The sequence below is a fragment of the Adiantum capillus-veneris genome, chromosome 2 (assembly GCF_014529385.1).
Source record: "Adiantum capillus-veneris isolate H3 chromosome 2, ASM1452938v2, whole genome shotgun sequence".
Lineage (NCBI taxonomy): Eukaryota > Viridiplantae > Streptophyta > Polypodiopsida > Polypodiales > Pteridaceae > Adiantum > Adiantum capillus-veneris.
This window is the reverse complement of record NC_140932.1, coordinates 116,497,199-116,516,068: the sequence shown is the minus strand read 5'-3', so window position 1 is coordinate 116,516,068 and position 18,870 is coordinate 116,497,199. Positions and strand designations below refer to the sequence as shown.

Genomic DNA, 18,870 nt, shown 5'->3' with positions numbered 1-18,870 from the left:
CATGAATTGACCCAAAGAAAGCTATGTAGATGCACAAGGAAAAACGGCTTGAGAAAAAACGACTCCACAAGAAATGCAAGTGCTATGCTTGAAAGTGGTCAATTCATTGAGGCACAATAAAGAGATCTTAGCCACTTATCGGTTGGTCGAGCCTTCAACCCAAGGTAGGGGTTCCGAGGCTCATGGGCTGCGTCCGATGGGCGTCAGCCACTTCCCTAGTGGGGAAGTAGCTCCCGCTCCCATGGTACGACCCCCTGTGGGTATAATGTACAACGTACAGTTGTAAATGCATGAATATGTGTAGAGTTCTCCCTACTTCCTTCCCCAGCACTGATGGTTAAAAAAAAAGAGGTCTTAGAAGCCATAAATAGCCTGGGCAATTGCTGATTCACCTTTCCCTTATAACCGTAAAAAGAGGTCATAGGCCTAGAAACGGACTAATCCACATTTCCTCGAGACCTCATCAGCCTTTGTACGCCGCCTCTGAACGACCACAAACAATATTTCGTGTCGCAGCGACAGAGCGCGATCATGTTCAGCGTTAAGGTGCATGAGTTGGAGCCCGCAGAGGCAAGCCTTGCGCGCGGGGACGATGTAGGCAAGATGAAGGAGGCAAGTGATTCCAGCAATGTATGGAGCTCGGAGCTCACGAAGGCTGTGAGCTTCACATCAGGAAATCCCCGCGTGGAGACCGTCTGCGGGATCATGCACCTCTTTCGCGATGTGTCAGAATCTCCTCACTCCGGTGGTTTCCTCCCGGTCAGCTTTCAATCCTCTCTCTCTCTCTCTCTCTCTCTCTCTCTCTCTCTCTCTCTCTGTGTGTGTGTGTGTGTGTGTGTGTGTGTGTGTGGTTTCCTCCCGGTCAGCTTTCAATCCACACTCTCTCTCTCTCTCTCTCTCTCTCTCTCTCTCACACACACACACACACACACACACACACACACACACACAGAGAGAGAGAGAGAGAGAGAGAGAGAGAGAGAGAGAGAGAGATCTCCGACCATAGTCATTCAGCCTGCAACCTTACCTATGGTCGGAGATGTGTGTGTGTGTGTGTGTGTGAGAGAGAGAGAGAGAGAGAGAGAGAGAGAGAGAGAGAGAGAGATCTCCGACCATAGGTAAGGTTGCAGGCTGAATGACATTCCCTCTTCTTGAAAGAAGAGTAATTGTCCCCGATTTTACTATCTTTGCAAAACAGCTGGAGTTAGCTTAAAACTTTCTAAGGGGGACATTCTGAGAGTCATTTAGTAGCACACCCAGATGTCTCATTCCATATCAAAGCTCTTGATATTCTGGTGTAGCAAAATTAGCTCTCACACCCAAACACGTACTATCTCTAAGAGGTGTCTCGATGCACTAAAATTACATACCTAGGCAATTTCACCCGATTAGAAATATTCAGTGGTTGGCACATCACAATGCAACACAAATGCTCACATATGCATGCTACAAGATATAACGAATAGCGCTGCTAAGCACTCCCCCGAGACAGAAGGTCTGCGGTATGAAGCTACTCAACGACTATTCCCTTCGGAAATAACTTAAAAAGGTCCGGGCCATGGGTTCAACGGACTAATACAACCAAACGATCTTGACAAGATCTGGACTTCAAAGAGAGAAGTCATATAACTACGTGCAAATATTGTCTCTTGAAAGCTTGCCAGGTCCTTGGAGCATGCGGTTGTGTCGGAACTCGACCACTGCATAGCATTATCGTTAAGAAATCCCGCTACTCAAGAAATCTCTTGGTTGCCCGATTCTTCTTCCACGACCACATTGCCTTCCATGCTTCGCGGTGAGTTTCCCTTGGCATATGCACATTGCAATCGTCCATTTTGTATTCATAATGGGTTATAACTTCTCGACTCTCGACTCTCCATACTAACACAACATGCTCTATTTTGTGTGGATAGGTCTCTATACTTTCGAACCATGGTTACGAAAATAGGGGAATATGGCTCCTCTTATGTGCCACCTTCATCGGAGAGGCTTCGCACCACCCTCCTTGACAAAGAGAAGCTTGCCGTGGAGCAAGCGGCCTAAGCAACAAAGGATTTGTGGGAGACCAATGGCGTCTCTCTTCTTGTAGATGGATGGAGCGACACCCGCAAGCGGTCCATCCACATGGTGGTGGCCTACTCTCGGGGGGAGATGTACTTTGTGGAGTCACATGATGTATCCGATAGTGGCAAGGCCGTCGAGATGCTTGCTACGGAGTGGACAAGCACCATAGAGATCACCGGCCCGGAGAATGTTCTTTGTATGGTTGCAGATGGAGAGGCGTCAAATAGGGTAGCCGGAGCTATCATTGAGGGCATGTATCCTAGCATCCATGTCACATTTTGCATGGCGCATTGCCTCAATAACCTCCTCAAGGACATAGGGAACTTGTCATGGATTTCACCCACCATTGGTGACGCCTCTCGAATTGTCTCCTTTGTGCTCAACCATCAAAAAGTGCGCCATGAATTCTCAAAGAGGAGCCACTTGTCCTCTCTCTCTCTCTTTCTCGGGAGACTGTGAAGTACAGATGCATACACTTATCTTGGGGTAGTCTTCACTGGGCCAAAGTTTTCTTTGAAGAGAGCAACAAAGACTAGACTGACCAGAGCGTATGCGGCCTTGGGAGGATTGGAGAGGATGCGACTTTCGGGATGGCAAAAGTCAGGAAACGGGGTCCCAAGGGCCAAGGCTCCCAAAATGTGGCAGTTGGGGCTGCACAGATCCGTTAAAAACGGTCATAAACGGTCAAATTTTTGAATGGACTGTAGCCGTTCCCGGCCGACCCCGTCCGACCCTTGCCGTTCCGTCCGTCCCCGGTCCGTCCCCCTTGCGACCCGCCCGTCCGGCCCGATTTCCGTCCGTCCCTCGGCGTTTCCTTCCGTTCCCGGCCCGGTTACGGCCGTCCCCCGGCTCTAGGGCCCGTCCCCCCCGTCCCCTGTAACTATGGGCTTGACACGTCAGCAGTTTGTGACATGCCACTCACCCTATGCAGTAGGACTACCTTCAGGAGAGAGTGGTGCCCCAAACCGAAACAAGTACTGTAGGTATACCTGCTGCCTTGGCAGCGACTGAAGCTGCTGTGTGCATTGTCTCGAAGTGTCCAATCATGGGATCAATCCTGGACAAAAGGGGGAGGTATTCTCTACTAAGGCCGGGGAAGTATACATAAATGGACAAGTTTGCTTTCTCGACAAGAACATTAAAAGCTGGGTCAAAATCATGGCGCCACTGTTGAAAATTGGCTTTTTGACTGCTCGGATGGCTAGAGGACTCATTGCAATAGCCTTGGTCGCCATCTTGGGGGTCTCAACACGCTGGAGGAATTGCACATTGATGATCTTTCCCACCTCTGAGAGAAGGCGGGGCCTGCATGAGATCGTGCACCTTGACCCTGCTAGGTCGGGTGCCAATAATCTTGTAGATGGCAGAGGTGGCCTGAAGGTGCTCCACCTTTGCTGCAAGGCTCGCTTGCTCTGTTGATGAGAGAGCAAGTCAGATGGTAGGCTTTGCGGTGATCGGGCGAGGGGACATCATTTGAGTCCCTTTGAGGAGAAGCAGAAACCTCCATCTGTGTCTTCTATTGCGAGGAGGAGGAGGGTGGCGGAATTCTCCTTGCTGTGAGTCCACCTGGGGGGAAAGGCTCGAGCAAGCAGGGAGGAGGGGGGATGTGAGAAGGAGAGCGAAAGGGATAGATATGAGGCCAGCAAGTGGTAAAGTAGTGCGAATAAGGCACAAAACCGAGGATAGAGGGAGAGTTGAAGCGAAGGAGGGTTGGGTTGGGCTGGGGGGGAGGGGGTGGGGTGTGTGTGTGTTTGCGCTAAGGGATGGGCAAAGAGGGTGAGCGGGTAGGGGGTGCGCATGGGAGGGGAGCTAGCGCAGGGGAGTAGTACCGAGCGCCTTCGATATTTCTTTATATTGCTTCAACAAGGTACAAGCTCTTGGTCTTTGCTCTGCTTCCCCGCAATATGGAATGCCAAAGAGAGTACCCCTTTGTACATATCTAAAGGCTTTTGCCTCCCAAAAGCTTTGCAAATGAAAAGCAACCAATTTAAAAGCAATTGGTTTAAAGTTTGGTGCCCACAGGGTTGCAACGTAAAATGAGGAAATCTGTACAAGCTGTCAGTGCAAAATCCGGGAGTGTCCATACAAGCTGCCACGTCAGCATTCTTTGCGCAAAATTGACTTTTGCTTGGTCTTTGACGGTTTTAGGCCTCTCGGCCACTCTTTTGCAAGCTGGTAGGGTTAGGATTTTAATCCTAATCCCTTGTGCCTTTAGTGAGGGTATTAGGTCCCTTGGCGTGCTTCAATAAGTTGGTCAGGTCTTGTTCTGCTGCTACTTTGCGCTTCAGTTAGGGCCACGTCACCAGATTGTGACCTACCCCCCTCTTGGAAGAAAAGTAATCGTCCGTGACTAGGACCTGGAGAACTCAACCAATTTAGTTCGAGGGTCAATCCAAGGGTCAATCAGTTTTCTCATTCCATATCAGAGCTCTTGATATCCTGGCATAGGAAGGTTAGCCATCACACCTAGACCGTGCTGACCTTTAAAGGGTGTCTTGATGCACTAAAGTTGCATACCGAGGCAATCTCACCCAATTTGGAAATAGTTTATGGTTACACATCACAATGCAACACAGATGATTATAGATGCAAGTACAGGATGCAAGTACAAGACACTCCTCCAGACAAAGGCCCCAGGCCATGAGTAATTCAACGACTCCCCCATGAATGCTCCCCCCATAACCAACAGTCCGGGCCATGAGATTTAGAGGCCTACTAGAACCAAATGCACCCTAGACCGCAACCCATGTCGCTTGGAGGTTCCAAGTACAACTAAACGTTCTTCCGACCGTCGCTTGGAGATTTAGAGGCCTGCTAGAACCAAATGCACCCTAGACTGCAACCCACGTCGCTTGGAGGTTCCAAGTACAACTAAACGCTCTTTAGACTGTAGCTTTGTCACAAGACGGGCACCACGTGCGAATGGAAAAGAACAGACTTTTAGCACTTCAATAAAAATTGAACTGAAAGAGAGATGACACGGGGAGTGGCGAAGTTCCACCCTAGAGAGTATTGGCCCCAAACCTTGGCGCCCCTTTTGGTATTTCTTTATATTACTTGAACTCAGTATAATGCTGGTACTCGCGCTCTGCACCTTCACACTGAAGCGTGCTAGAGAATGAGCCCTCTGCCCATATTTAAAGGCCCTTGGCCATAAAAAGCAGTTACAGTGAAAATCTTCAAACTCAAAAGCAATTGGTCCTAAAAGCTATAGAAAAAAGCTGCCAGCGTGATTTACGGAAATCCGTACAACTGCCACGGTAGAAGTCAGTGCAAAACGCAAAAATCCGTACAGTTTGCCACGTCATCATGTCAGCGCAGAATCCGGGTTTTTCGTACAGTTCTGCCACGTCATCAACTCTCCACGCAAAGTGGATCTTGCTTTATATAATATCCTTTGTGTCACTTGCACCCCATCGGACGGGGTCCCATAAGTTGGTGGGCCCCTCGACCGGGATCTGCAAGTTGGCTCCGTTCTTCAATGGCTTGACACGTCAGCAATTTGTGACAAGCTTGCGTCATTCTGAGGTTTTACAACACTAACATGAATACTCCTTCCAACAAAAGCTCAAGCCATGAGATATTTGGACATCTTTAATCACCTTCTTCTCTTCAATACTAATGTCTGAGCCGTGAGTTAATCACATAATTTCAATCTTGAATACTCCTCCTAGACAAAGGTCCTAGCCATGAGTGATCCAAAGGTTTGCCCAAAATCATTGAAACCAACATCAAAACAAGAATCAAGCAAAGTCAATCGGCAACAAGACAAGCTCAAAACAGATAAACTCCATTTCAAAAAAATTCCAAACAATATTTTTAAACAAAGTTTAACAATATTTAAAGACAAAGCAAACTTAAAAGCATCTTACGTGGATTCCGATCAGGCGAACTTGAAAGACGACTGGCTTTTGTATGGGGATGGGCACCATGTGCCAACTAAAAGAAGAGACTGAGACAGACGTTCAGCACTTCAAACAACTGAACAGAAAGAAAGAGATCCACACGAGACACAGAGAGCTCCACTCCCAGATTGCAATGGCCCCAAACCATGGCGCCCCTTTCGGTATTTCTTTATATTTCTTCAATAGGGTACAACTATGTGGCTCTGCTCTACATCTCCCTCGGGTAGCATGAGAGAGAGAGAGCCCACATGTATTTAAATTTTAAAGCCCTTGGCCTGTACAAAAGCAGTTATACGAAAAGCAGCAAGTCTAAAAGCATCTGGTCCAAAAGCTAGCGTTGTTCGTGCGCTAGTGCCATGTCATTAGATGTCAGTGCAAATCACGGGTTTCGGTACAGCAGGCTGCCACGACATCTCCACGCAATTGAGTTTGTGAGTGTGTGTCATGTTGTATTTTATTATTTAGGCCCCTCGGCCAAGGATCTGTAAGTTGGTTGGTATTTGGGCCACTCAACCAAGCTTCATAAGTTTGTCAGTCCTTTTGCCCTTGATAGGGTTTAGGCCCCTCGTCTGGAATCTGTAGATTGGTTAGGGTTAGGCTCGGGGAGTTCTAACCTCCTGGGTCTTCAGTGGCTTGACACGTTAGCAGTGTGTGACAACTTTCCCTTTTGCACAAAAGGTATGGTTAGGTTCCTTTCATAAGGTTGTAATCGATCGTAGCATATTCCATAAGCTCTTCCATAGCAGAAACTTGCTTGGACAAGAAGTCATTTTGTAGCAATGATGGCAGTCCAATGATATAGCGTTCACACTGGTCATCCAAGGATATCAACTTGAAGGGAGACACCTGAAGGTAGATATCAAACTTCCTTTTGTGGTCTTCCATAGTTTCCGTTGCAAGCATTTTCAGGTTACTCCACTTTGCCAGAAGCTGCATTTCAATGAAGGATGTCATGTAACTCCAAGCAAAAATTTTCTTGAAAGTCTTCCATAGTTTCCGTTGCAAGCATTTTCAGGTTACTCCACTTTGCCAGAAGCTGCATTTCAATGAAGGATGTCATGTAACTCCAAGCAAAAATTTTCTTGAAAGCTTGCCAAGTCCTTGGAGTGTCTTGGTGGCTATAGAACTCCACTACTACATAGCACTGTCTTTGAGAAAAGAGGTGGCTCCAGAAATCTTTGATTCTTCAGTGTAGTTCCGGAAGGCATAGATGTTATCAAACTGTTGCAAGAACTGTAAAATTTTCTTTCCGTTTTTATCTCGTGAAAAAAGGGGGATTTTTTGTGTAAAATCTAGAAGACCCATCTTGCTCTGTGTGCTCTTGAATGGACGGGTATGCTTTCAGAAAAGCACACGCTTGAAGCTTTGATACCGTTGTAACAAGAGGGCACCACGTGCCAACTGAAAATAACAGAATGGAATAGATTTTTAGCACTTCAAAACAATTGTGGAGAGAGAGAGAGAGAGAGAGAGGGGGGGGGGGGGGGGGGGGGGGTGAGATGAGATGAAACGATATGTTAACGTCTTCAAAAGGCCAAAATGACCTATGAGACCAATCCGTTACAAACTTGTGAATCTGATACCATGTTTGAGTACAGAAAAAGAGATACTATAATGAATCTAGCAGTGCTACTAGCTGGAATTGATTGGGGTATGCGTGATCACTGATACAATGGGTGCCCAATACAAGGGAAAGATACAATGGGTGATGAAACCATCCTCATCTATCAAGATAGCATGGCTTGAATCCTCTGTTGTAGTCTCCGTCGATGTTGTGAAGCTCCTCTCCTTAGTCGCGGGCGTCTCGATGTCCCTAGCTCCAATGCTCGATCAATGAGAGTACCGCGGGTGTGAGTATGAGCTGAGCTTTGCAGTGCTGGCTGCTCCTCTATCTGTTCAGTGTCTGATGCGAAGAAATCAGTAATCTGTCTCTGCGATTCTCTCCTCAGTAAACGATCTCTATGTCTGTGTAACTCAAGGAGATACATGCCAACACATCTTTGGTCCTGATAGCTCATGACTCTCGAGAGGGGTTCGAAGCCTTCTCTGAATAGACAGTGGAAGCGACCCCGTATCTCGTAATACATTGTGCACTGGCATATATAATGTGTCTCCGTCTCTTGCTCTGAATGGCATATGCGGCATATCCTGCTAGTTGTTGGGATCCCTCTGAATCTACCAGTCTCAATCTCAAGCTGGTGTGAAGATGTCCGTATCTGACCAATGACACACCGTAACCCATGGGATAGATGTGTATCCATATAGCTGGGTCGAATCACAAACCCGTCCCCTGTGAGTTGGAGAAGATGCTCTCTATAGAAAGCCATCTTCATGCCCAACTCCTGTGTCGGCGCTATTCATGTCCTCCTGGTGTCCAACTGGGTCAGGTCGTGTCGAATTAGTCTAGTAATCTCCATCCGTGTAGGAGACAACGATGGTGCATCAAGGGAGTACTGGAAGGGAGGCAAGCTGTCCATGCTGAAGCCATGTATCTGGGACCATGATGACATCTGTGCATATGAGCATGATGTGTCCCCTGTAAAGCTAATTGCCTAGGAGGACTCAATTGCCAATCTGGCATGTTTGTCTCTGGTAGTATCCCATAAGCTGTGCATAAAGGAGACTGATCTGGTAAGCGCCTCTATCTCCATTGGGGGGGGGGGGGGGGGGGGGGGGGGGGGGGGGCGTTAACTCCGCTCTAATGATCTCGTGTGGCACGGAGGCCTCGGCTTCGATCAGCTGAGAGATCATAGATACCAAGGGCCTCTCCATATCTCTTCTCCCGTCCTGACCCACAAAGGTTCCCCAAACCTGAACCTCATAGAGCATAGCTGAAGCTACCAAGTTATCAGAGAGCCAGAGCTTTGTTCGGGGTTCTTGGAACTGAAGGTGCAAACACATCCTCTCCAATCCTCCCAAGGCCGCATACGCTCTGGTTAGTCTAGTCTTTGCTGCTCTCTTCAAAGAAAACTTTGGCCCAGTGAAGACTACCCCAAGATAAGTGTATGCATCTGTACTTCACAGTCTCCCGAGAGAGAGAGAGAGAGAGAGAGAGAGAGAGAGAGAGAGAGAGAGAGAGAGAGAGAGAGAGAGAGAGAGAGAGAGAGAAGAGAGAGAGAGAGAAGAGAGAGAGAGAGAGAGAGAGAGAGAGAGAGAGAGAGAGAGAGAGAGAGAGAGATGATGAAATGAATGTTATATTAACGTCTTTGAAAGGCCAAAATGGCCCATGAGACCAAAACATTACAATTGGTAAATTTGATACCATGTCCGAGTACGGAAAGTAGAAAGAACTAACACTAAACTACTAAAGGAAATGAATTTGAAGCTGATTTGGAATTGAAACGAGATAGAGGGGATTTTGGGGGGGGGGGGGGGGTGGGTGGTTTTGGGGGTTCAAATGAAATCTCTCATCGGTCGCTGTCGAATTTCATCAACATCCTCCATGGTCAGTACTTTGGTTGGGCGTCTTGCATGTCGAGCTAGAGTGGTCTGTATCTTCTGCTGCAGCCTTCGTCGATGGTGGGAGACCCCTCGAGGTCGTGGGTGTCTGGATCTGCCTAGCTCAATGGCTCTATCAATCAACGTATCTCTAGTGTGGGTGGGCTCTGAGATCTGCTGTGATGATTGCTCCTCTGGCTCTCCCCTGGCTGGTGTAAAGAAATCTGTGATTCGTCTCTGAGACTGTCTCTCCCCTGATGTCCTCAACAAGCTCTCCCTAAGTTTGCGCAGCTCTAGCAGGAACAATCCGAGACATCTCTGATCCTTGTATCTCATGACTCTAGCAAATGGTCCGAAACCTTCTCTGAACAGACAGTGGAAGCGTCCGCGTATCTCATAGTACGCCGGGCAATGACATGTGTAGTGCAGCCTTGTCTCTGGCTCCAAGTGACATAGGTGACATATCCTGGCCTCTGCTGGTACCCCTCGAAATCGGCTAGTCTCAATCTGGAGTTGATGTGAGGATGTGCGTATCTGCCCAATAGCGCATCGTATCCCATGAGATAAGTGCCTATCCATGTATGCAGGCCTAGTCACAAAACCATCCTCCGTGAGTTGGAGAAGATGCTCTCTGCAGAAGGCCATCTTCGTGCCCAACTCCTGTGTTGGCTGTATCCATGTGCTCCTGGTATCTAGCTGAATCAGATCCTGGCGTATGAGTATGGTGATCTCTGTCTGTGTGAGAGACATGGAGGGTGCATCCAGGGAGTATTGAAACGGAGGCAATCTATCCATGCTGAAACCATGCTGTCATCCGTCCATACCAACATGCTGTATCGCCTTGTAGCGCTAGTTGTTGAGATGATTCGAGGGCAAGCCGAGCATATCTGTCCCTGGGGAGATCCTATAAACTGTGTAAAAAGGATACTGATCTAGTCAATGCCTCAACCACGGGGGGGGGGGGGGGGGGGGGGGGCGCTAGGCTCGCTCGGATAATCTCATGTGGCACTAAGGCGTTAGCCCGAATAATCCGAGCGATCATAGAGACCAAAGGCCTCTCCATATATCTCCATCCAAGTGTGTTGCCAGATCTCCCATGATGGTCTACTGAGGGTCCCCATACCTGAACTCCGTAGAGCATAGCTGAAGTCACTAGAGTGTCAAAAAGTCAGAGCTTTGTTCGCCGTTCTTGAAACTGAACCTGCGAACACATCCTCTCCAGTCCTCCCAAGGCTGCATATGCTCTTGTCAGTCTAGTCTCTAATGCTCTCCTCAGTGAAAACATCGGTCCACCGAAAACTACCCCAAGATAGGTATATGCATTTGTGTACTCCACAGTCTCTGGCCGTACGTACATGTGGTGTGGTGTTGAACACCGTAACCTTGGTTTTCCCAAGGTTGACAGACAATCCACTGTCACGAGCAAACGTATGCATCTAAATGACGCTGCATGCCCTCTGAAGAGTCAAAAATCAACATCAGCATATAGTAACAACGTAATCCATGTCCTTGCTAGCTGAGCCCCTCTATCTCCCTGACGCTCTACATAGTCTGAAAACTCATCCACATACATCCCAAAAAGAGTCAGAGAAAGGGGGCATCCCTGCTTCACTCCAATAGTGGAGTGGACCATGTCAAACATTTTCTCAGTAGTGCGTACCCGCCCCATCACTGTCCTGTATAAAGCCATAATACCCCATATCAGCTCTATAGGCACACCCATGTCGTGTAGTCTGCATATAAGTTTGGCTCTCTGCACTGTGTCAAAAGCTTTGCGGAAATCCACAAAGCTACAATAGATCCTCTTGCCATGGTGTCTACCCTCCTCAATAATAGCTCCGAGTGTCAGAATCTAGTCAAGAGTGGAGAAACCTCTTCTGAATCTTGCTTGCCCTGGTGCTCGTATGCCCTCTCGCTCTGCCCATCTACTCAGCTCCTGCTCAAGAACGGATGCAAATAGCCTAGCCAATGTGTGACCAACCATGATGGTGCGATAATTTCCGGGAATCATGGGATCTCCAATCGTAGACATACTCCAAGTCTCAGGAAAGCCTTTATACATGGCTCGATTAGACATCATAGCAAGAAGCTCTGCAAGCATATCTCTGGCATGGATGAAGTGCTCTGCTACCAGACCATCGTGATCATGTGCTCTCCTTGTCTTCATCTAGTCAATGGCTTTCCTTACCCTCTCGGCAGTAAAGAAAGTACATGTCTCTAGTGGGTCCGGCAAAGGTGGTTGCCCTGATGCTGTGTAGAGAGATGTGGCATATTCCCCCCATGTCTCTGTGGAGGTCACGACTGGTGGTGGTGAATGCTCGTGGAATAGCCTCCATGCTTTGCCGGAGTCTTGACTCATAAATACCTGATACAGATCCCGCTCTAGCTGAGATAGATAAGCCCTTTTGTTTCGTGCACTAGGCGGCGAAAGATAATCCGTGACTGTCTATGTGTGATAATACCCATTAGCACTTCCCTCTGTAATTTGATCCTCGTCTCTCTACACTCCTCATCATACCAATTGTTCTGGGGCATGCTCCCAGATCGTCTCTGTGTAGGCTGGCTGTGGGGGTATGCCTCTGATGCTGCATCATGGGGCGTCTTTGTCAATATTTGAGTGAATTCATCTAGTGGCCGTCCCGGCTCCCTTTCTCCCTTGGTGCTCCAATTTCTGGCATTACCTCTTGTGTATGAGCAACAAAGGGTGAGTTCATCTCCAAGAAAGATGCCCGTCTTCTTTAGAGTCTGTCTCTTCTTCAAGAAGGTAGTTCTTCCCTTCCATGGAGGGGAAACGGAGGATGAGTGCCCTTTCCTTTGAGGTTTCCCCATTGCTCCCACTTTTCTTATTGCCCAGGCCCCACTCTCCAAGCCCTCGTATGCGTCTGCTCGTTAACCCCCACCAGAGTCACGAGTTCTTTCACCTCTTCATCCACATTATCTTGGTCTCTGAGGCCACATATCCTTACGTGTAAGGCCCGCACATGTCTCCTTTGCTCCTCTTCTAGTGTCAGGTTAATGATGGTTGGTGTGGGTGTGGGGGGCGGAGGGTTATTTCCTTTCCATTTCCTTTCTTGACAATCTCGATCCATTTCTCGGCCTCTTCTGCTTTTTGTTGGGTCTTTGGGATGACATCTACCCATGAGGTCGTCATTTCTTTTTGTTGCTCCTCACCTTCTTTGATGGCCCGCACTTGTTCTTTAATCGTGTTAATCTCTTCAATTACTGAGGGTTGAAGCTCTCCCTCTCTGAGGACATTTTGTAATCGCACCTCTGCAAGCTCTTTCGTGAGTAGTGCGATTTCCTCATCTTGGGCCTTCACACGATCCTCAAGTGTATGTATCGCGCTTTCCTGTGCCGACACGCGCTCGTCGAGTGCCTTAATAATACCTAGGAGGTGGCAATTAATCTTGTTAATGGACTCGCTCATTTCTTCTTTGCATTTTTGAATGGCATCCTCCATAGGGTCATCCTTGCCATTTTGTTTCCTCATGATTGAAGGCCGCAAAAGGAGAGGGAGAGAAACAGAATGAAGTGAAAAAGAGAGAGAGAGAGAGAGAGAGAGAGAGAGAGAGAGAGAGAGAGAGAGAGAGAGAGAGAGGGGGGGGAGGTGGGAAGAAGAGAATTTTAACGTTGTAGGAAGCTATCCCAAGCCAAGAGACCTTAAAGATCTATCCGATGAGAAGAGTTGAACTCAAGCCTATGCGTAAATGGTGTTTGGTCTCTGAATTTCTCAGTGTGGCCAAAAAACGGCATGACACTGTGTCACCACACCTTCCCCTGCACTTAAAAATTTGGGAGGATCTTCTATTTGCCTTGCAGCAATTTTCTCGGCAATTTTAGGATAGAGGTTCCTTTGCACTACCTCAGGTGATCTAGCTTTAGCAGTTGCTCGTGTGAGTGGAGCTACTCAGCAAGGTCACAGTGTTATCGCTACCCAGCCAATGGACCTGATGTTATTTGTATCTTATTGTGGAAGACATGGACATAGAGCAACTCGATGTTATTGAAGATGGTGTGATCGTTGCAAAGATGCAGATGCTGATTGTTCACCTAGGACCGAGCCAACTTCTACCACTGTTGCTCCCACTACCTCGGCCGATAGATCGGTCATGGATATTTCCCTCTACCCTCTTCATTTGCCTTTACTGTTCTCCTATGAGAGTTCCTTTTGACTTGGAGTGTTGCTAAGTCTCTTCTCGACCTCGGAAGCCTTTTTCCTTTGGTCAAAGCGACTTGTTTTGTTTTTTGGCCACTTTCTTCACCTTCCGTGTGCGACTTGATCAGTGCAAGCTCCACATTAGTCATCATCACTTGGTGCTGGACGGTTTGTTGTCTTTTGGCTTGGCGCTCATCTTGGTTGTCCAGATTTGATAGGACTCCTGTATTTCTCAGCAGCTGAGAGCATTATGTTCACCTTCAAGGTGCTTTTCCTCCTGCTTACAGGCTTCCGTGCGTGCACAGGCACTTGATTGTGGGTTGGCAGCTGGACACCCTTTTCACCCTCTTGGTAGAGATTTTGGGCACATTTATTAGGGTTTGCACCAGGAATTATGCATATTTCCTGATTTGGATTTTTGTGGTCATAGGGTAATTTTTGAGGTTTTTCCCTACTCTTGGCACAATTAAACATGTGATGCGGTGGTCCATTTTTTAGAAATTCATTTTTGTAGATCATCACCATTTGGAGTTATTGAGCTGCCAGCTTTACCATATGTCTCTCTTGTGTTTCTCGTTGCCATCGTCTCTGTCTTTCGCTACACTCTCTGACATGTCTTGCCACTTGAAATGAATTCTTGTGTCAAAACAGCAAAGAAAAAAGCATTCCATCCCTGCAAACTTGCAGACACACCATTCTTATTTGCTAGCAATCATGTCTGGTTAAGAAGTGGCATTAGACTGCCAAAATCCACATGTCAGATGTATATGAGTAGGTTGATTGTGAATACTTGCGTGTGAAAACAATTCACATGGATTTGTTAGGGATAAGGATCTCATAACTACATGGTTGAGCTGTCTTGCCCCAATTGACGTACATGCAACATTGCTTTTGCCAGATTATAAAAAACTGAAGCATTGCAATAAGCATCACTCAAACCAGGCAAAATCTTCCTGAAAGGGGTGATGTGCATCTAAAGTTAAAAGTACTGTAAAACATCCCAGATTACATTGCATAGACTCGCTTTGGAGACCAATTCCAACTGCACTTCTTCAGAGGCTATGCACATTCTGTAATACCACTGTCCCAAAACAGAGCCCCTCTCACAAGAAGTAAATTGGTTAGAATCTTTGTCGAGAAGGCCAAAATGCCTGACAACAGAGATGTACATGGCTTTACCTTCTTTCTGTTTTCAGATCCGCAACTTCTGTGATCTTCCCCCTCTTCTTGTTTTTGGGACGTATTGGCAGTTGTCTCAGTGACGGACAAGTCCAACCTAAGTTTCCTGTCTTGTCTTTTTCAAAATCCTCTTGGCTCAACTTCAGTTATGCGTGCTAATTTTTTTTTGAATGGTCAGATTACTATCTGAGGTAATTGGATAAGTATGCACACTTGCAATTTCAGACCATATAACTGGTGCAATTTTTTGCTAATATATTCCTTTATCACTTGATTGTTTGATGCAGACGAGCCGCAATGAACAATTATGTGTACTTGCAATTCCAAATCATATGACTGGTGCTGATTTTTGCCAATTTATTGGTGCTTTTCTTCAAAATGTAAAAGAGGTGCAGTTTGTGAGGTGAGTTTTGAAATGTTAGGAACGCCATGAGGTATGTGAAATTTGCCACCGGTTACCATTGTGATGAGGACGAGGTGCAGGAATGATGGCTCAACAGACAGATACAGCGCCTTGATGAAGTTGGAAAGTCAGAGTACTGCGGATGATTTTTTTAAGCACTACAATGGGAAACCATTTTCCTCCTTTGAGGTCTGTGTCTCTTTTTTTTGCAAGGGGGGGGGCTGTTTGAAGAAAAATCTTCTGGCTGCTGAGAGTTACTATCATTGTCTCTTATCTGCAGGAGGAGGTTTGCCATGTACTTTTTACAGCAGATGTGCATTACACTGCCTCGGCAGTAGAAGCTTCAAGCCCTCCGGTTGGTTTGACGGAGCTTCCGACATGCCCAGTCTGTTTGGGTGAGGATTGTTGCATCTCAAGGAAATACGTGGTAAAAGAAAATGCTTGTATGTATGTATTCGGAATCTTCTGTTTAATTTGCACCTTCTTACATATAATGCAGAAAGGTTGGATCAGCATATCAGTGGCATTTTGACTACAGTTTGCAATCACTCATTTCATAGTTCGTGTATCTCTAAATGGACAGATTCCTCTTGCCCTGTAAGTATTTCTTTTGAGAACCTTCTGTAAGACAATAATTATGTGCTCAGTTTCCCATGAGGGCTCTTAATTCCACCCACCCCCTCTCCTTGTTAGAAAAAAGCAAGCAGAAAAGGGAGAATATATGCAGAGAGTCTGCTTTGCTTTTGTAGGTATGTCATTATTGTCAGGAGCGAGCTGAAACATCCACGTGTACAGTCTGCTCGACGTCTGAGAATTTATGGATCTGTGTGATTTGTGGCTTTGTAGGGTGCGGAAGGTGAGTGTTGTGACTGTGATGTTTGCTTAACTCTGTTAATCTTTTTCCATTCAGGACCACAATGGGTGTCCTACACCTAAATCTCTATCGTTCTATCGTTTCAGATATCAGGAAGGTCATGCTATAAGGCACTGGAAAGAGAGTCAGCATTGCTACTCTCTAGAAGTTGAAACACAGCGTGTTTGGGATTACGTAGGTGATGGATATGTGCACCGCTTGATTCAGTCAAAAACTGATGGAAAGCTTGTAGAGCTGAATGCACCTTGCCGTGATGGCAGCGATGAGTGTGGAAGCTGTGAGTGCAGCCATGGCTCTGGAATGGCTGAAGCTATTATCAACAGTAAAAGAGATGGAGTAAGGCATCCTGCAGGCTATGATTAAAGAGAAAACCACCTTTGATTCAGGTTAACAGATCAAACTTCTTCTATGTGGTGCTGGCAGATAGCAGCTGAATATACTCAACTTCTTACTGGCCAGCTGGATAAGCAACGGCAGGTTGGCTCACTAACACTCGCATCTTTGGACGCCTCAATGCTACATGCTAATGCCGATGCAAGCCAATTTTGTTTGTTCTATAGTATTTTGAAGGCTTACTTACTGAGGCTAAAAAAGAGAGAGATTTGGCCATCTCTGAAGCTGTGGAAAAAGCTGGCAGCCTCAAGTTACAAAAAATGCAAGCCAAGCTTGAGGAGATAGAGCAAGAAAGGAGGTTTCTGGAGCAGGTATTTTCATTGTCCAGTCAATGGGTGTCAACTCTTTGTTCTCTTCATGTGAAGGGAAACAAGTCAACCTTTGAAGGGCCTTACTTTCAAGTCTCTGTAACGTTATATTTTTGTTTGAAGCTGGATATAGAATACTTGATGATTTCACCCGTTACTTGAGGGATGCAGGTGAACGAGGCTATGAAAGCAAATCAGGAATCCTGGCAGTCAGCCATCAAAGCTTCTGAAGCCAGGTTTGTCTTTTTCTTTTTAAAAATACCATCTAGTAGTTGTTAAAAAGAGCTCAGTAGTTGAATTGTCGCTTTTTGTAGAGAGAAAGCAGCAATCAAAGAGCGTGATGATCAAATCGCAGATTTGGAGGAGCAGGTGGGTGCATAGGTGTTGTCAGTGTATGTGGTGAGTTGAGAACGCATTAGAGACAGTATTTAAGCTGGCTCTAATGACAGTGCCTAAGATGGTCTTATGGCTTTTTAAGAATAGAATTTTAGCCTTAACTAGCATGTAATTCATATCCACCATCTCCTTACCCAGTTTCAAGGAAAACCGTATATACATACGTGCATACATGGATATAAAAACACTGACATACAGCCGCACATGCACGAAAATGCATGCGTGGGGCTGTGCCCATACAACATAGAAACAGGGAATGTGTGTTTGGAACGTTCTCTGGCCAAGGCCGTTCCGAAAATTTGTGGCCTTCATAGCCTAGCTGCTCAATAGAATCTCCATTTTTTCAGTCTCCTCTAGACTGCTTACCTCTCCTCTGTCCTTTCCCCCATTCCAGTTCCCCTCCTTTGGCCGTTCCCGTCTGTTCTTTGTTTGTTGTCTCTTATCTATACATGTGGATGGATGCACGAGTCTCTATACATGTGGATGGATGCACGATTCATACTTCTATTTGTCATTTGGCACCTGAATTATGTATGCATGTCTTTATTCATGATGTGCAGGTAAGAGACCTCATGGTTTATATCGAAGCTCAGAAAACATTTGAGGCTAGTGCTGTGGACATTCGGGATGGAACTGTTTTGAGCTTGCCCACGAGTGTGAAACAAGCAAGCCGTTCTTCAAAGGTCAGTGGAAGGAAAAAAAGATAGGGAGTCCGAAGAAAACCAACAAAAATTAGTTTTGGGCCCCTAAAAAATGGCAAAGCTTGTTATGAATCCTCAGCATCCTTGAGCTTTTCTTATCTTCTCCTTAATCTTCTTTGCAAAGGTCTCATTTTATGTGTATGGCCTTTGTGTTGTAGTGAGGAATCTTGAAGGTGTTCATATCTTCTGATTTGACAATAGCATGTTGTATAGGTCTTGGCAGATAAGAACACATCTTGATAAAGAGTCGTGATATGGTGTAAATCTAGGTCGAGGACTCCATGGGATCTTGTAATTAACATGTAAAAAAATTCTAACACCTTAATACAAGTGATGATGTGGTTGTCCTCAAACCTCTTTATTATTGAAGGCTTTAATGGAGGAGTCCCGTGGGAACGAGGGTTGCTTTGTGACGGGTATTTTCCTGTTTTGGGGTTTTGTTCCCTGGTTCGTTACGGTGAGCCGCCCTAAAGAAATACAGAAAAATACCCAAAAATCTATGAAATCTCTAAATTTTGAAGGGCAAGGGTGCCCTTCAAAAATCAACCTTGAGCTGCATTGGGAACCATCAAGTAGAAGCCTGTGCAGGTTTAGGTATTGAGCATCCTTCAGGTCAAGAGGTGAAAACTTTAAAGCTGTATATGCTAAAACTTTAAAGTGTCCTTTTTGGCATGCTAAAACATTCCCTTCAGAGGAGAATTGGGATAAGTACACATGTTTTCTAATTGTCTTAGTTTAGTTGTGACAGGTCCTGTTTTCCTTGGAGAAAAAATGCTTTATTAAGTGTTTAATACTACAACTTCGGCTTACAAGTCGAGAAAAAGGTGGCTTTATGAGTTAAATATGTATCTCAACAGTATGGTTTGAAAGATTTCTCAGCCTAAACCATGTCAAAAACCATAGGCTGTTTTTCATTTTTATTTTCCCTAATTGGCAATTTAGCCTTTTGACAATTTATTTTGAAGTATTAAGTATTTAGGCACGTCCATATGATGAGTTATATGACTTTTATTTTTGCAATTTGATGCTTCGCATCAGCTAGTTTTATGGGAT

The 18,870-nt window shown here is 46.0% G+C and overlaps 1 protein-coding gene across 2 annotated transcripts; it reads left to right on the top strand.

Annotated features, from left to right (window-relative positions):
- The first annotated feature begins 431 nt into the window (after positions 1–431).
- On the top strand, positions 432–18,170 carry LOC147463442 (BRAP2 RING ZnF UBP domain-containing protein 2-like). Of its 2 annotated transcripts, none has more exons than XM_086488850.1 (12): positions 432–759; positions 15,030–15,145; positions 15,226–15,334; positions 15,426–15,540; positions 15,645–15,742; positions 15,895–16,001; positions 16,106–16,355; positions 16,443–16,496; positions 16,580–16,723; positions 16,892–16,956; positions 17,035–17,089; positions 17,677–18,170. In XM_086488850.1, the coding sequence occupies exons 1-12, from the start codon at positions 532–534 to the stop codon at positions 17,821–17,823; spliced, it is 1,488 nt and encodes a 495-aa protein (XP_086344976.1). In that variant the 5' UTR covers positions 432–531; the 3' UTR covers positions 17,824–18,170. The 2 variants fall into 2 exon arrangements, with proteins under 2 accessions (XP_086344976.1, XP_086344978.1); XM_086488852.1 differs by having other exon boundaries at positions 676–759; positions 15,030–15,081; positions 15,165–15,334.
- The last annotated feature ends 700 nt before the right edge of the window (positions 18,171–18,870 follow it).